The sequence below is a fragment of the Lagopus muta genome, chromosome 1 (assembly GCF_023343835.1).
Source record: "Lagopus muta isolate bLagMut1 chromosome 1, bLagMut1 primary, whole genome shotgun sequence".
Taxonomy (NCBI): Eukaryota; Metazoa; Chordata; class Aves; order Galliformes; family Phasianidae; genus Lagopus; species Lagopus muta.
Window position 1 is genome coordinate 3,331,007 of NC_064433.1, and position 19,356 is coordinate 3,350,362.

The 19,356-nt window shown below is 38.9% G+C and overlaps 1 protein-coding gene across 4 annotated transcripts in view; it reads right to left on the reverse strand.

The window, feature by feature from the left end:
• MKLN1 (muskelin 1) overlaps positions 1-19,356 on the reverse strand; it is a 679,793-nt gene that overhangs the window by 13,395 nt on the left and 647,042 nt on the right. For all 4 annotated transcript variants that reach the window (XM_048933812.1, XM_048933811.1, XM_048933810.1 and 1 more), the window contains 4 exons: positions 11,409-11,556; positions 10,269-10,383; positions 5,421-5,560; positions 3,254-3,356 (listed from right to left, as the gene is read on the reverse strand). In XM_048933812.1, the coding sequence (XP_048789769.1) occupies positions 3,254-3,356; positions 5,421-5,560; positions 10,269-10,383; positions 11,409-11,556 (506 nt within the window). The remainder of the gene's footprint in view (positions 1-3,253; positions 3,357-5,420; positions 5,561-10,268; positions 10,384-11,408; positions 11,557-19,356) is intronic.

The following is a 19,356-nucleotide window of genomic DNA, read 5'->3' on the forward strand; positions in this document are numbered from 1 at the left end:
GCAGGCATCTACAGCTTCACAGTGTAGTAATAAAAAAAATGGAAGTAAATTTATCATCCCATGAACATTGCTAAAATTCACAACAAAGGAAGGAAAATCTGAGGTATGTTCCTACTGTCAATCATTCATGCTGCTTTAAACAAAATTGGTTACTAATGCCAAAGTAAGTTTTGAGAACAGCCTGTTTATTTTCTTTGGCATTTGACTCAAAACAGCTGAAGAGACTTGCCTAACGAAGTTTGAAAAAAATCAATTCTATTATAAAACAAGTAAGCTTTACCCTAAAGTGAAATTCTGCTTGTAATATCATACCAGTCTATAAAACTGTAACAAAGTCAAGGATAAACTCATTTTGGTCCTTTGCAAAATTAAGAGCAGTCCTATAGAGAAGGAGAACAACACAGAAAAGAGAAACTAATTTCTTTAAAATCTGCCATACTTAGAAGCCTTACAGTGTTCACTGGTTGTAGTCCACACAGAACAAACCAATCACATACACAGCTCTCAATATTAAGAATTTCTCAACTACAAATAAAGACAGAGTACGTAGGTGTCTGTGCTGAAATAAACAATCAAATTGCTGCTTGCAATTTGATATGGAATCCAAAAAGCCTGCGTCAGTCCTCTGGAAAGCACAAGAGCTATCTGAAGATGTAATGCCAGAGCAAAAAGCCAACTCAATGTGATAATCGGAAGGTAAATTGACGTCAACTGGAAATACACCCAGTTACTACCAGGGCACTGGCTGGCTCTAAGCCTCTGACCCAGCAGATCTGTTCCAGCGTAAAAAGCTTTACAAAGCAAAATTTTGTGACCAGCAAAATTTGCAAAACAAACAACAACAAAAAAAACCTCCTGGAATTTGTTAAATAATTTTCAGATAGCACAGGAATCAAAGCTTTCATTCTGCTGAAAGGTTCGCGCTTGATTTGGCAGACCTACATGACAGCTACTGAATTCTGCTTGGATCAGGCACTAGGCCTGCAGAGAAAGGAAAGGGTTCAACATATATTCACTTATTTGGCTTGTTCTACTTGAGCTTATATGCTTAGAAGAGAAGACTGCCAGAAGACCTCATTATGGCTTTCCAGTATTTAAAGGGAGATTAAAAACAGGAAGGAAAACAACTTTTTGCACAGGTAGATAGTGATAGGACAAGGAAGAACAGTTTTAAACTGAAGGAAGAATGATTTAGCTGAGATGTCAGGGGCAAGATTGACACTGAGAGTGATGAGGTGCTGCTGGCACACTTGCCAACTACTAGATCAGCTGTACTAGACCAAATCGCACAGAGTCCCATCCAACCTGGCCTTAAACACATCCAGGGACGGGGAATCCATAACCTCTCTGGGCAAGCAGCAAGGGAGCTGGAACTTGATAATCCTTTAAGGTCCCCTCCAACTCAAGTCATTTTATAATTCTAACATCATTAATGAGCAGAATACTAGCATGCCTTGTCAAACTTTTATTATTATTTAAACTTTTTATTCTAACTATGCTCTGCAATATACAGCTACTACTTTTCTTCAGAACCTCAGATGTGCATGCATTTAGGTAAATTCTTCATTCTTAGAGTGGACAAATTCAGTTCTACACACTGAAATGAGAATATAAGATACAGAGTATTAATGGATTCCTTATATTTACATGTATGCAACACACAGTCTACTGGTGGCAGATACCTACATGAACTAGAAGGAAAGACGCTCACTGATCTTACCACAAGCACATTCTCTTCAGGCAATAAAACGGCACACCTGGCTAACAGATGCAAGATCTCTTTAGAAGTTGGCCAAACACACACATGGCTTTCACAGACATGAGGAGGCTTCTAGAACACGGATATGCTACAGACAGAAAGGGAAAGTAAAGAGCACAGGACAATTTCACGTCCTGCAGAGAGAGACGGCAGAGAACTTGAAAAGCAAGCAATGGAATTGTCATTTCATGTTATTAGGCTATTACAGATTCAAATAAGAAGGTAAAAGTGCTATCACATTTAAAATAGGCATAATTGGCAGAGCCCCCATGAAATATGGGGAATATCTCCTTTTCTAGCTAAGGAAAATGAGGACTATTTGTTCTTTGTCTTTCTTTTGCTAGAAATAGATTTAAAAATGTATGAAAGTACTTGATATGGGACAGTTTCAGCGAGAAATCGCCTAACAGAAAACTTACAGGCACGGCAGTTATATTTTATTTGGACCAGAAGTTTATGAACCCTAGCCAGAATTTATAACAATTAAATTTGATCAGTTCCAAGATTCGAACAGTAGTTAATATTTTTTCATTTTATTAACCCTGCATTTTTATACTATGCACATGCAAAGTGATTCCACACCAACTACAACTTTAAGTGCCTGTACAAAGATCACTTTTTTGAGCTGAAACCAGATTAAGTGGCTTTATTCAGAGGCTCAGCAATGAGCAACAAGAGTCCACTTTCCTACTTGAATTTTATGAAAGGAGCTGTCAAATTATTTCCATGGTGAGTAATGCATGAAGATAAGAACTGAGGACTCCACTTCTTCATCTAACCATCAGGAGTGTTTGAATGCTTGTACATCTAAGCTGGCTGCCTCAAGTTCCATGTAGACATGAATAGGAGAGTGAAGTCAACCAAACTTATCTGATACTTCACACTATTGCTTTAATTCATTTTGTAAAGTGATACATACTGCAGTAAAGGAATCAAAATTGGAAATGGGAACAAATTTCTAGAACAAATCAAAGAACAAGTCTACTAGATAATATTCAAAATGCTGAAGAAATAGGAGTTTTAAGGTTAGTGAGCAATGTATATGTGCAATCTGCCTCCAGCAGTTCATATGATGTAGAAGGAAAGCTCTTTCTACCCCCAAGCTATTTGATATTGACAAGCCAAAACGTAAAGTGAATAGGTGTTTTTATTCCCCCTCCACCATGCAACCAACCAGACTCATGACATTTCAGAGAGTTTACATTTCAATTAAAGTTCCCAAAATACACACAAGTACACTGGAAATAGAACAAAGGCTTAGTCTTCACTATTATAAGCAGAAATCCTATTTTATCTGGACACATAGTTGTAAAATGCCTGTTTCTAAAGTAATATGATCTTTCGTGTGGAGAAAATACAATACAGTGAAGTATCACGTTCCAGTTTAGCTTTTCAAACTGAATATAAACAAAATTTAAGAAACTTAAGATCCGTGCTAGAACATGAAAGCACAGTTCATATTTCTTTATAACTAAGACAAAGATTGTTCATTACCTCTTTTGTCTCCTCAGGGTCTGAGTGATCCACAGTTACATACAAGTCATTCTGTAGATACTTCAGTGCGCTAAGAGGATCAGTCTGAGCTTTCTCTTCAAACCTGCAAAAAAGAGATAGAAAACCTAAGTGCAACTACATTCTTCAGGACTAAATACAGCTATTTCTACATAGAGCAAAGCCTACAAAACTTTTAGACAAATACTTCCAAACAATACAGTATTAATGGCAGCTTAGCATCACATTTACTAGGGTATGTGCTTTTAAGGCAGACTGAAACATAAGAAATGGAGTTTTTTTTGGAGGGGCGTAAGGAATATTTAGATTCCTGACTAAACAGAAGCCTAAAATGAAAGATGAAGAATGCTCCCTGCTTCTGCCAGACAACAAAAGAAGGAACAATGGGAACAAAAATCCTCGGATTCAATGACTTGACATCCCACCTTTGGAAAGAGCACAGAAATGTAAAATTTGGCCATGCATCACCACCATTATTTTCTCGTTTTCTTTTAATAAGGGGAAACATTAACTGCTGCAAATTCCTGAAGAAACACATACAGCCAGAACAAGACTATGGGCTCAGCCCTCTCGATGAGTACTGAATTGGGTAAATAAATCTGGAAATGAAGAGGTTTAGAATTACCTATTTTCCTCCTACCATCTATCTGCTGAGTGCAGTATTATAGTGTTGCCTTCTAAATCACTAATACACAGTTATCAAGTCTTTCCATGAAAATAGCTCTGATAATTCTAGATTCCAGTGATGAGAACCTTAAAAACGATGCTCTCACTTACTTAACAGCCATATATCAAATGCCATAGAAGAACACAAGGCCTTTTATTTGTAAGTCATACTGAATAGATTTCAAACTACCTGACTGGTAGCAATAGACATCTGTAACTCAAATTTTCAATTCTTCTCAAGATCTGGGCTTAAGTCTCAGAAAGGAAAGATTATGACTGTTACCCGATTTACATGACAATTTGGTAATTAAACATTATTACTTCCAACTAGTCAAACAGATAGTCTTAAACGATATTGCCATAGTCCAGAGAGCTCCAGCAAAGCATCTATCATCCCAATTCCCAGCTAGTACGTTCAGTTCCCTGACATACACCAAGAAACAGGAACACAGTGCATAAAATCCAAGCTTCTGCCAGACAACATGTAGCAATGTTTTCTTTGAGTGCAACTTAATCAAGTGAAAACGTGTAACACACAGTTGTTTCTGGAGGCAGTACAGCTGTATTTGCATACAACCACAGCGGCTAGTAAATCTCCCAGATTACTGGCAAGATTTTGATTTGTTCTTGTAGGTATTCACAAATATTGCATTGCTAACCTGCAAAAGGCCTCACCCAGAAAGTCTACTGCAGCAATTTGCTTTGCTACCTCAGAAGTTTAAAAAAAAAAAAAAAAAAAAGAACTGACCCTTGACCTCCAACTCTTGGCAGAATCAAAGTATTCTCATCAAGAATGCAGAAAGAAGCTGTATCTATTGGCTTCAAATGATTTGCTGAACCTTAAAAGACTCCTTAACTGTTACAATTTATTGCTTAAGGCAACACCACGAGCTTGATTTTGAAAAGCTGTTTCCTTAAGTAGCAAACAAAAGGTAGCTCTGAAACATCCAGAGTGCAAGTATCACAGTGCAGATGAATTCCCCATAAGCGAGATCTTTCAAGTGGTTCTGAAAGAGAAACACTGATGACCTCACTACAGGTAAGTCTCAGACGTGCAAAGGAATTCAGCCCCCAGATTTCATTAACAGCCTTGTGAGCTGCCACTATCCCCTAGCACACTGCTTTAAAAAAATATTCTATTTCCTTGGGAGGTGACAGTACACATGTTGATGAGAAGCAGAGTGAAGAGGAAATCTAAAAATTCTCCACAAATCCCCACACGATAGTCAAGACTTATTTTAGCTTCAGAATAACATCATAAAAACAGAGTGAAGTAAATGATTACAATTTTATCATTTAGATTTGCCTAACAGCTTTTAATATTGAACTATTTTTCCTTAACCAAAAATAAACAGGAAATTTGCAGATTGCCATATAATCAGTGAAGTGAAACAACTATTTACAGGATAGAGAGATTTTTAAAGATGCTAAAACTTAAGAGATTTTTGAAAAGAAAACCGCAGAACATCTTTTGTTTCTGTACCTGTGCTTCCTTATGAGGTATTTGCAGTGTCTTAGCAGGTATTCCTTTGAAGGTCGACAGAGCTTCAGAGACCAGAAATCATCTAATCTCATCTTTGGAGAGCAGGACTTGCCAGGATTTCCTCCAAATAAATAATGAACCTATAGATGAAGATCAAGAAGTTTAACTGTTTATATATATTCATTAGACAATGACTCTTTTTTGGAGGAGCTGCTCCAACTTATTATGAGCTTTATTAACCCTAATTTATCCCTTAGAAAATGAGGTTATCTTAAGGCACTTAAAATGTAAGATAATAAGACATCCACAGACCAGAGAATCTCTTTCTTTAGGAAAAACTTATAAGCATGATAAATCTTCAAGTAGATAATATGAGCAGAAGAGGATCTCATCCAACTCTTGTTGCTCTGTTCAAATTAGAGCAAGCAACATTCAAACTGATTGATTGTAAGCTTCTTTTCCAATCTTGTCCTCAAAGACACTAAATTATCCCCGTCACAAGACAAGGAAAAATTAAGGTACCTCAATAAAGCCTCTCTCTATTTAGGTCAAGCAGACCTAAATATATATATAAAATCAAGATTCCTCCAGCAACCAGACTCTCTCTTCAAATAAGAAATACCTACGATCATGTGTAAGACTTAGAAAAATGAACTTTCTGGACTAATATTCTTAACTCCAGTCAAAGCACTGTTGATGAAGACGCAGCACTGAAGACAGTACAGCTCAGGTACTACTCAGGTACAGCTCAAGGAGAAGCAGTCTTCTCCTTGAATCAGAGAAGACTGCGGTATTCTTCAAACACAAGGGCCCCCGGAAAAGGGAATGGGGGAAAGTCCTAAAGATGCTCAAAATGAAGTGACAACTAGCCCAGTCCAGCACAATCTTGGGAGATGACACAACAGACCTGTGTTCCTACATGTCCTGGAAGCTCCCAAGATCTTATTTTTCTCTGCAAGACAGGTTTACTTCCATTGTCTCTGGAACAGACATATTTCACCTGAATACATCAGTCTAGCTGCAAGGTGTTTGATGCACTGCCTGGGCACAAAGGAGGAATTAAAATAAAGACATAACTATAATGTTAAGAGTTCAGAAAAATTGTAATGCTAAGAACAGTGGAATAGCTGAAAAAGAAAACACAAATCTCATTTGGAACCAGATGTCACATCCATTGCTGGACTGATCATGTTCAAGAGTTCTAGTAATCCAGAGAGACCAACCATGGAAATACTGAATGCAGTATGCAAAATTCATTTTTTGTTGAAGGCAGCTCAAATGAAGTAGTCTCAAATAGATCTTCTGATGATTTCAGAATACAAGAACTTTGAAATGCAAGGATTGACAGAGAGAGGAAAAAGAGAGCAAAAAGGACTGTATTTCTTCACTTTTTTTTTTCCTCCTTCACATCATTTCATATTTCAGGCTCTGAACTGCTGATACTAACCACGACAAAGAGACTTCAAATATTGAAGTTCAAGAAGTTTAATAGGCTACTTATTCTCACAGCTTTAAAAATAATCACTCAAAACAATGTATTCTACATCCTACTGATGTAGGCTCTCCTTATTTATATTGAGAGGAGTTTAGAAAGGTCATTTGAACAGAGGTTTCTAAAAATAAGACTCTTCAAAACAAGCACATCAAACAGCTCTTCAGATAATGCTGAGCAACTGCCACAATTTAGCAACCTTCACAATAACTTAGAAAATTCTACTATCAATCTCAATCTCATACCTTACACATTGGAAATTAACAATTAAGGGTAGATCAGTGTTGATAATTTATCATTAACATGCTCAGTGAAGACAAATAATAACATTGCTATACAGAAGCTGCACCTATTCTCCCTTAAACTTCTGCTTCCATCCACAAGCTTTTCCAAATTCCATAGCGTACTATGGAATTATAAACAAATTATATTTTCCAGTTCAGGCTGTTTCACACTAAATAAATCAATTTTAAAAACAGTTTAATCACATCCCTGAAAGTTGATGTGAATTTGTCACCATGATTTAAATTCATAGGCTAATGAAGTTATGGTAACCTAATCCTCAGGTCTGCGTTAACATGCACAAAGCTCTAAATCTGCTCACCACTCATGTATACACTATGAACAATTTTAAGTACAACTCAGTATTTGTCCCTTAAAGTCAGATAATGCTAAAGAATGACTTTTGCTTCTGACATGCAGAGGAAATAAAGGCACCAGTTACAGCAGATTCTTAACAGAGCTGAGTTCAAACATTTTCATAGAATCATAGAATGGTGTGGATTGGGAAGGACCTTTAAGATCATCTAGTTCCAACTCCTCTGCTACAGAAATGGACATCTCTCACCAGACCAGGTTGCTCAAAGCCCCATCCAGCCTGACCTTGAGTGCTTCCAGGGAGGGGCATCCACAACCTCACTGGGCAACCTGTTCTAGTGTCTCACCACCCTCACAGTAAAGAACTTCCTCCTAATATCTAGTATAAATCTACCTCTTCCAGTTTAAAATCATTTTCCCTTGTCCTGTTGCTATATGCTCTTCTAAAAAGTGCCTTCCCAACTTTCCTGAAGAAGGCCCCTTTTCAGGTACTGGAAAGGATTTATTTCATTATTACATCCCCCAGGAGCCTTCTCTTCTCCAGGCTGAAGTGCCCCAGCTCTCTCAGCTGTCCTTGTAGGGGAAGTGCTCCAGACCTCTAATCATCATCATGGACCATTTCTGCATCCACTCCAGTGAGGTGGGTTGAGAACTCGCTGATTGGCAGGGCTCACAGGGTGGTGATCAGCAGCAGAGAGCCTAGTTGGAGACTAGCAGTGTTCTCCAGAGGTCAGTGTTGGGTCTGGTCTTGTTCAACATCTTCACTGACAACCTTGACCAGGTCTCCAGTGTCCACCCTCAGTAAGTACGCCAACAATACAAAGCTGGAGGAGTGGCTGACATACCTGAAGGCTGTGCTGCCATTCAGCAAGATCCGGACAGACTGGAGAGCTGGGCAGCAATAAATCAGATGAGGTTTAACAAAAGGAAGAAGGAAGTACAGACCCTTGCAACTAGAAAGGAATAACCATGAGTATCAGTACAGGCTGGGGGAATGACCTGTTGGAGAGGAGCTCTGTGGAAAGGGACCTGGAGGTCCTGGTGGATGACAGATTGGCCATGAGCCAGCAGTGTGCCCTGGTGGACTACAAGGCCAATGGGATCCTGGGGTGCATTAAAAGGAGCATGGCCAGCAGATCAATGGAGGTGATCCTCCCCCTCTGTTGTGCCCTGGTCAGGCCTCATCTGGAGTACTGTATCCAGTTCTGGGCTCCCCAGTACAAAAAAGACAGGGATGTCCTGGAGAGAGTCCAGTGGAGGGCCATAAACGTGATAAAGGGCCTGGAGCATCTTCCGTAGGAGGAAAGGCTGAGCGAACTGGGTCCATTCTGCCTCGAGAAAAGACAACTCACAGGGGATCTGATGAATGTTTATAAGAATCTTAAGTGCGAGAGTCAAAGAGAAATGGCCAACCTCTTTTCAGTGTTCTCTGGGGACAGGACAAGGGGAAATGGCAAAAAAAACTGGAGCATGGCAAGTCCCACACCGATTTGCATAGGAATATCTTCATAGCGAGGGTGATGGAGCACTGGAACAGGCTGCCCAGGGAGGTCGTGGATTCCTGTAGACCCCTGTATTTTTTTTTTATTCCCTTCTTGAAAATAGGCTTTTTGTTTCCCCTTTTCCAGTCAGTGGGAACTTCTCTAGGCGGCCACGACATTTCCAATATGGACAGTAGTTTGGCAACTTCATCCATTTCAGAACCCTCAAAGCTTGTGAATGGATTTTAATCAAGTCCCGTGGACTTGCACACCTTCAAGTTCTTCAACAGTCTTGAACTTGATCTTCACTTACAGTAGGCAAATCTTTCTTCTCTAAGTACTGCCTTGGCATTTTGGGTGGTATGGCTAGAGCCCTTGCTAGTGAAGACTGAGGCAAAGAAGTCACTGAGTACCTCAGCTTTCTCCATATCTCTTGTGACCAGGTGTCCAGTATCCTTCCAGAGAGGGCCTGCATCTTCTCTGGCCTTCCTTTTACCACTGATGTATCTGAAGAATTTTTTCCTTGTTACCCTTTATGTTCCTGGCCAGATTCAATTGTATCTGGTTTCAGCTTTCCTAACCCGATCCTTGGCTCTGCCAACATCTTTGTAGTCCTCCCAGGTAACCCAGTCCTGCTTGCACTCCTACAGATTTTCTTTTTGAGCTTAATTAAGTCCAGGAGGCTCCTTGTTGATATATGATGGCCTGTTGGCATTCCTGCCTGCCTTCCTTTTTCTTGGAATGCAATGTATCTGGACTTGGAGGAGACAGACCTTGAATAACGACCAGCTTTCTTGAGCATCCCTTCCCACCAGGGTTTTATCTCATGTCACCCTGCCAAGCAGTTCTCTAAAGAGAAATCCCAACAAGAGAGAAGAAAACAATGACATTCCCAGCATTCCTTATTGAAATGTTAATTGTCTGTGAGTTCTTGGAAGGATGAACTCAACAGTTAAACTAAAAGAAACAACTCCAAGAAGTTTTGAGCTCAAGCCCCTGAAGATAATGCATAAAGCTGCGTGTGCTCTCAAGTACAAGAGAAGCTAGTAGCTTGCTGTCTGACAAGTCTGTATTGCTTGTAGGAGCTATCCACAAGAGGGAAAACTACAGCCCATTTCCAAACACCATTAATGTGTTAGCTGAAGCTTATCCACCAAAGTAATCCAAACAGTTAACACCAAACAAACAGGTATTTTCATTGTACTATCTCTGAAGAAGCAACTACAATGGATGAGCAACAAAAATAAAATCACTGTCTATGTATTTAGACTCTCATACCTTGTGCAACTCATCATAAACCAGTTGATGGGCAAATCTTGGGCAGGGCTCTTCTTCCTGAAGACTTTTACCTGGATTTTCTTTGGCTGCTTGGTCATTTTTATAGACACAAGACCTAAAATGCATGACAATAAGTATGATTAATAGAATAGAACTTTGGATACAGTAGAGATAAGGGAAATCTAGACCACAAACTGTAACAAAAGTACTATTTCAATCACTATTCTCCTCTCCACAGAGACTTTTTTGTTTTGCTTTGTTTCCAACTGAAGGTCCTACAGAGAGACCTTGACAAAATGGACAGGGCAATTGCCAAGTACATAAAGTTTAACAACAGCAAGTGCTAGATTCTCCACCTAGGATGGGGCAACTCTGGATATTTATACAGACTGAGGATAAGAGGCTTGGAGAGCAGTCCTGTGGAAATGGAACTGGGAATTCTAGTTGATGGTAAGTTGAATCTGGTCAGTGACATTCCCTGGAAACTATACCCCGGGGTGCATGAGACCCAGCTCTTCCAGACAGGTGAGAGAAGGAATACTCCTTCTCTGTTCTCCACTGTATGGTCTCTCACCTCAACCACAGGGTGCAGTTTGGGTGCCACAATATAAGAAGGACATAAAACTCTTAGAAAGCATCTGAAGGAGAGCTATAAGGATGGAAAAAAAGGACAAGAAGTACAAGGAGCAGCTGAGGTCCAAAACCAAGGTTTTTCAGCCCAGAGCAGAAAAGGCTGAGGGAAGGCCTCATAATAACCTACAGCTCCTCACAAGAACTGGTGACAGTGATAAGGCCAGAAGGAATAGAGCTGTCAAGGGAGGGTCCAGTGGAGAATTAGAAGAATGTTTTTTGCCTTGAACATTTCCTACAGGAAAAACTTCATATAAGGGCTTACTTTTTCCCCCACCCACCTCCCACCTGTCTCCAGCGAAAGAAGAACACCGTTTCCTCCCTTCAAGTGGCTTGTTTCTACAGTCTTTCTAAATACTCTGGGAAAGCCTAAAAGGAACTGAGCTTCAAGATTGCCAGTGCATAGTTATAAATTATTATAGAGTTACTTGGGAAGTATGACTGTGTTAAGGACTGCTTTCTAAAGAAATCATTGTAAAAGTTGGAAGTTTTCCCCTTTAATTGACTTACCAGCTGTTCCTCACGATGTCATAAATCCAGAAAGAATTCCTTACATTCTCTTCCCGCTTCTCCTTATCTTTACTGAGCCCGGACAAGACATGGATTTCATTCAGTTCTGGATCAATGGTAGCCCTTTGAGTGAATCCTGTCATTGGAACTGACAAAGGAAAAAAAGAAAAAGAAGTTGAAGGCTAAAAATAATATACAGGAAAGGATCTAAGCACCGGATAAATGTATTACCCTCCCCATGAACTTCAAAGAGGGGAATACGGGGATAGTCCAATATTCACACTAAAGGCAGAAGATTTCATTAAATTACCTTCTTAGTATTCAGGATGAAGAGTATCTTCAGTTTAACCTTGCAATTTATTATCCCTATTTTCTGTTTTTTAAATACTTTCACCTCTTCAACTTTCATATAAAACCAGTATCTGGACTGGGTGAACCCAATACTTTCTATTTTCCAGTGTTCTCATTATTTACCACTGCTTAAAACTGAACCATCTCTAAACAGGAGCCATGCGGAAGTTGCTCCTGTTTAGACAGCTTCTCGTATGAGTCCTCCGAAGTCAAATGAGAGAAATGAGAGGAAGAAAAATCACCCAAAGGTTGATTCCTTCTTCGCTAAAAACAAGTCCTGTACAAATTCTCTTATTTCTTTCTTACTTATGATTCCTGGAAGCATGTTAAACAACATTCTGAGAGCTGCTGTTTCCTAGAGAAAAGTACAGTCAAGGTTTGAAAGAACTGCTGCCCTCAAAAATGAGAATAAAACTGCACTGCAACAGAGCTAGATGATCTTTGTGAGATAAAAATGGGATGATTTTGTCATTATCTCATCTGTAAAAGGAAGCATTGATTCCCAAATATTTAATTGAGCTAGAAAGCTCAAAAAAAAAAAAAAATCATGATAAACTTATGATCACACAGCTCACAGCCCTGCATTGTTTTCTTTAGTACAAATAATTCAAGGAAGCTTTCTTTATCTCCTGTATGGTTGTGGTATAATTGCTAAGTTACTCTTCTGTTCCACCTTCAGATTAAGAAATACGTTTAAATACTGAGGATTCCAGCAGTTTTCATCATAATTCCCTGAAAAAAAGGTCAGCAAATTTGTTTGGCAGTCCTTTTTGTTTGTTGTATAATTCCCATTTCCTGTTTCCCTAGGCAACCATCCTTCCAAAATGTATTTGTGAAGAACACGTGATCTTTGTTTACAGATCCTGTTTGTCTCATTCCTCTTTCTGGGTCAGTTTACAAAGGCTGGTAAAGGTTCCTGGACTTCAATCAAGATTTTGGCATGAAAAATTCTCAGAACTTTTGTATTTTGCAAATTCTTCCCTGCAATTAACTACACACACATCCTAGAAAACAAGACCTGTGCTAATAAGCATTTAATATTGCTTTTCAAGAACACAGAAAACAGTGTTTTGTAAAACCATTCTCTAATAGACTTGCGTCTCATACCTTACTGTTTACATCTGGTACACTAAGAAAGTAATAGATGTCAATTTGAAAATTCTAGGCAGAAAAATGTTACCAAAATGTTTAGCAAAACTGAAAAGCAAACATTTTTTAAAAACAATTACCTTTTATGTAAACGTAAGTAGGAACTGAAATACATACTGTTAAGTCATTTTTAGAGCCCTCTTAACCAATTCCTTGTTTGTTGTTTTAATGGAAAAGCAAGAGGCAGACTATCAAGCCCTCATCACCATAAACTTGCCTACTTTGACCTCTGTTTTGCAATGAAATTTCAAAGGAAAAGTCATCCAGTCTGTAAGCAAATGGGTACAGAGCAAAGAAGAAAGGCAGGGAACAACACCAGATGTAGAACAACTTTACGCTTTGTTTCATTGGTAAACCATGAGCAAATTTCTGAATCAGTTTAAGGAGTACTGTGAAAGTCACCCCATGAGAAAATTGATACCAAAAAACACAATTAAAAACTAATTTTCAAAAAATACACATATAGCATGTGTTCTTCCATTGACAGGGACTGAATCATTGACCCAAAAGGATTAAATCCAAGGCGTATGTGAGATATTTCTGGTGAGAAGCAACTAAATTTGATCAGCAATGCTAATATAGATGGAAAATGTCTTTGCAACCCTATCTGCTGCTTTTAACATTCAAGACCATGTCGGGTTACTAGAAAAAAAGCATGCAAATCTCCAGAGCATTAATACCCTAGGCTCACTGAAATGAAAATTATTATAATCATGAGGGATATGGTTAGCATATTATCACTGATACAGAAAGCATATGAAACTCGTCTACGGAAGCCTCATCCCTCCTGAAACGTTAAATGTGTTCTGTATCTTTCCTGAAGCTGAAATTATTATTTATGTCATGCAAGAGGGAGAAGTTCCTCTGTTTTTTTTTTTTTGTTTTTTTTTTTTTTTTTAAAGCTCCTGGAAATAAAATAGGATTCACATGCAGTAACTGCAATCAAAACCAAATTCAAGTAATTCCAAGCTCCCTGCGTTTTATGTTAGCCTATTCTTAAGATTGAACACAGAAAGTCTAGAAAAATGTATATTCAAAATATATATATATAAACTGCATTTACTAGGGACTTAAGATGAGGAACAACTTGCATCAACTCTGATCTAAGTAATTGGGCAGAAACCATACTGAAGTAGATAAAGCACATAAGGCATAGGAAACTGACAGCTAGCCTTTTGCAGAAGACAGGAGAAAGATAGGTGCAATATAACTTGAGAAACAAAAAAGCACGATAGATTTGGTGAACAAGTCCCTGAAGGTAAAACAAAAGGGAAATAAGGCAAACTACCACATAGTAAGAGGCAGATGCTGTGATATTTTACAATAGGAACATCAGAGATGCTTGCCTATAAACTCCAATCCTTGACAGAGCAAAGGGCTGCATAAAATCATCATGACTGACAAACACTGCCACTAGGGGGTAAGAGAGCTTCATCACTTCCAAGCGCAGCCGGCTTGCAGTCAGCACTGGACATAATTCAAATGATTGAGGTCAGCATATTATAGAGGGACAACGGCTGTAAACCCTTGTGATATTTAACTAATAAACCATACTTTGGGACGGAAATTAAATCTTGCATGCAAGATGTTAAATTGAATTTATGTCAGTAACAGATTGCTTAGGATCTTTTTTGTTGTTTTTGGTGTTGGTGCAATTTTTTTGTTTGTTTATTATTATAGTAATTATATATTTTTAAGAGTCAGTAAAAAGCCATAAACAACATGGGATGAGAATCAGACAGTAACGCCAGTGGACTCTGAGAGCTAATATTTGCAATGTACTGGATCCAAGAAGTACATAAAGCAGTAAGAGCTGCACGAAAGATCCCTCACTTTTGTGCTTCCCTGCAAAAAGTAGATGTAAATCAGCTCTGGAGCAAACCTCCACTGATTTCATGCAGTCTGGAGTTCCTCTCAGGCCCCACTATCACTCAGATCAGCTGCAGGCAGACAGCCTGAAGGACAAAACAGCAGCTGAGGATGTAGGGCTGGTTGTTTTGAACACGATACTGGCCCGTTGCATAGTGATATCAGCTTGGCTTCTATGACAGATTCATCACAGATTGAAGAGGAAAAGCTGTGCAAAGAAACTGTTAAACAGAATGCAAAATCAAAAGCACGCCCAGAAGAAAGTGAATATTTTTCACGTGCTACTGCATCCTTTTCCCATAATCTCATTAATTATCCCAGTACAGACAGAGAATAACTAATTGAAAGCAAGGGATCTGAATCCTCTCTCCAAAACTTGGCATTTTAGTTTTATCTAGTAAAAACAAAAAGCTTACAGCCTCCATATTTGAAACACTCAACAGCTAACCAGGCCTTAAGTTTACGTAACTGGCTGTATTCAAAAACCAATATGAGGTCTGCTCTGAAAGTAATACCTCTTCTTTCAGTATGTCAGCCCATGACGTTGGCAGTAAGTCAGCAGAGGTTGAACCTTCCTGCAAACACTGTTACACTTTGTTGGCACATAACAGATGGCAGTGGAGGGGCAGCTGAGAGAATGGCATCTGACATGGAAGCGCGTATGAAGCAAAGGTGTGTCACTGAATTCTTCCATATGAAAAAAAAATCGCATCCATTGACATTCATCAATGCTTGCTAAATGTTTCTGGAAACCAAGCAGTGAATACAAGCACAGTGAGTGGTGTGCCTCAGCAATGACTGTCATAGCAACTGTGAAACAGTGGGTGCAAGTGAAAATGTACAGCTAATGGTGGTAGTGACCACGCTGAAAAACCGTGCTTTGTAGTCAAAAATTTGCTCCATCAGATAGTGTTACTGTGCTCTATGCATCTACTGTAGTGTCCATGGAAATAAGCAGGAACTCTTACTTTCAGAGCAAACGACGTAATTCCTGAGAAAACTCTGCTAAAATGCTGAGTAACCATGCACAGTGTCAATTCAGTCTTCTAGAAAAGTGACACCTAATCATGCAACAGATATGTTCCTACTACTATAATCCCTACTTAAAGACTTTTTTTTTTTTTTTCAAATTACCATGATCATTTCAGCAAGCTGAATATTTTTTGGCTTGCATGTACAAACAGCTACAGTTGTTTCGAGCACAATGTTGACTGCTGCCAGTATCTAAGCAAGAGGAAAAACAGAGCTCTCACACAGAGGCAGAGTTTGCCAAGCAATAAGCTGGAATTCACACAGAGGAGGATTTCATAATACTAGACAGAGGTTTGGAAATTAAATCCCATCTCGTACTGGGTAAGAAATTATAGCAAGTTTTTAAACATGTTCTGAACACACAGAACTGGCAAATGTAATATGGAACCTCTAGTTGCCAATCACTTCTGAAGGATTCACTAAGGGAAGCAAGTTCACTGATACAGCACTTTCGTGCCACCTAAATTACAATTCCTTCACAACTTGCTACCGCTAATCTTGCTACAAGCAAGCTGCAAGCATCCTCCTCCTCATGATACCCCATGATTAAAAGAGCAGAGAGAACTACATCACACTACTGCTGTTCACCAGAACCTAGCATATTCCTAAAAGAAAAATTTGAGGGGAAAAAAAAAAAAAAAGCAGTATGTCAGCAAGTTGCTACATATTCCTCCTTGTAATTCATAGAGCTGAAGCAGCACCTCCTGAACTTTAACGGAGCAAAGTGACAGAGATAGTATTCAAGCCAGCTGTTGACACAGCAAGATAATAATTATTCTCTTGGATTTTTCATGATGAGACTGTGTTTGGAAGCCAGCCAGGGAGCAGCAAGGAGACCATGTGAACTGTTTGGTTGATATATTCAAGAAAAATAACAAATGAGCAACCCTGATGTTCAGTGAATAAGCTCTCTCCCAAGGAATGAGAAATTTTGGAGAAAGCCAATCATTTAGCAAATTCAAATGGAATTCTGCTCAGTCTTTACTGTAGAGCTCCTAAGATTTGTTGACTGCCAAGTCTCCTCACCTTCAAAGACAAAACCAAGTGTTTTTAGATTGGTTCAGATAAGCACCTCACAAGAATGAAGAAAAGATAACGTACATCACCAAAAAAGTACTTCCATGTTAAAAGATACGCTGGCCACTGGCGGGACAGACCTTAAAATGAACACAGGGCAAAACACGTCAGGTGTCAAACAGACAATCAAAATGAGATATGCACATCAATTGTCCAAGCTGGCTCCAAACTACGCTTTTAATTTTGATTCATGTTTTTCCAACAGCGTTTTGCTCTACATGAAGGTTTCCCAGATCGGGCAGTGCCGTCTCTGTCCGTGGTCCTTATCCATGAAAACTCAGCTCTGGAACACGCCTGACTTCCTATATCCAATGAGCAGCTGCCCAAGCAGGGCTGGGAAAGCTTGAGGGAATTAAAAATATATATACATATAGACAGTTTGTCCTTAAGTACTACTTCGCAATTAAAAGGAAATACAAGAACACACAGGGCTCGCTCTTGTTTGATTTCGTTAGTTACTGAGTGGATACAGAACGATCTGTCCTCTCCTGCAGCAGGAAATTCTCCCTCTGACACACCACCTGAGTCAGGGCCAAACAGGATTATCACAGGAACCTTGACCACAAGTGCTCCCATCAGCTACATTAGACCTGAAATGACTGCCCACGATTAGTCATACGCTGTGTGCTGAGCAAGTCAGGCAAGCTGTCAATATAAACTTTTAAAGACATGTGATAACAGTGACATCTCTAATCCATATGTATGCCTCAGACAAACGCATGGCTTGTGATATTTTTGTTATTTTTGGTTTTTCTTTTTCCCCCCTATGAATAAGTCTCTAACTGCTCTAAAAGGGCTCATCCACCAACATGCACATTCATGCCCCTTCTTCAATCACAGGCTCTGCTCTTCAATCACACTATATGTCCTCCAATTTCATCACTACTGCCTTTGTTCTTATCAGACTCATTATCACGATTGAAATCTCCTTTCCTCAGTCCCGTTTTGACCATTTCTCTAGCTGACCTAATGAATCTCTTGCTCATAACACTTATCACACAGGAGAAAGATAACCAATATGAATGACTTTATTTTGGTGCCCTCCTGTGACAATAGGGAGAAAGCACTAGTGTTTTGGATGCACTGAGGTGGAGAAAGCACCAGTGCTCACCCTGCAGAGGAGGCAAGTGCAACTGGAAGACAAAAAGAGTCGTGAGACTTAGCTATGCACAAAGCAGACTCAGTAACAAGAGAGTTTCAGTATGCAAATCCTGGAGAGCTCTATTTACAAACCAATCTTTCAGCAGCTGTACCTTGGTCAAATTTTAGTATTTTCCAAATAAATAAAATAAAGTATGCCTAAATTTGCTACAGCTTGCAGTCCTTTATCTCAGCACATTATCTACACAAGGAACTGATTTTCCACAACCAACGCTTAAAGTACAACTAAGAGTAAAGAATAACTAAACAGCATCAACAACTCATCCACAAGATGAGATAGCAGCAAAACCAAAACATCACCATAATTTTCTGATATGGTATCCACTTCATATTACTGATATGCCTTCAAGTTTTTCTACATTAATTTTTTTCCAGTCTTCTCACTGCAGCACTGAAAATTTTAAACAAATGTACAATTCAGTTTTTAAATAAAGTAAAAATCAAAATAGCTCAACTAAGAATAGCACTGAATGCCATATGCGAGCCAGGAACAAAATGTAATCATGGGACTTTATAGGAACATTTAGGTCAGGCACCTTCAACTTGACTCATCACACTAAGCAGCATAAAACTCCACAGCAACAAATCACTGAATCACTTAGTTCACGCAGATCAAACCAACATATCATCACCTAACAAGAACACAGAGACTTGCTTTTTTGGGGCAAAAGTAATGCTATCACAATATTTACTGTCTGCATGTATCAGGCATTTTGCTCTGCTCCTGTTAAGACATACTGAATTTTAGCATTTTATTACAAAAGTGAAGGAAACACTGGAATCTGTTTGTTTACTTTTCACACATGCAAGAACAGTGAACTGAAAATCTTGTGAATTATTTTCAATGACTCATTTCTTACCATGCCTACCATTCACCACTTATGGACCTGTGGGAATGGGAAGGAAGGTTAAATACTTGATTCCCATTTGCGTAACTGAACCCTGCAGATAATATATTCACTGAGAAGTGGTGCTCAACGTCTTTACTAGCTTCAAGACAAGCTCAATAACTCTAAATATGAAGTTAACATCGGAGATAGTTCACAGCCTCATATTTTAAAGCTTCTGGCTATTAAGAAATGCAGCTTTAAAAAAGCAAAATGGAAGAATGCTAGTAAAGCCATAAGAAAAAAAAAAAAGAACAATACAAAACTTTGAAAGCTCTAAGGACCACAGTTTGTGGTTGTGTACACAGCAGCATCAGGCAACAAGCAGGCACCTTATTTAATAAGACTGACAACAATACAAGCTGTTTCTTTCTTGGAAGCAATGAAGTAAATAAATCACTCCAGAGAATAAGTGTTTGGGT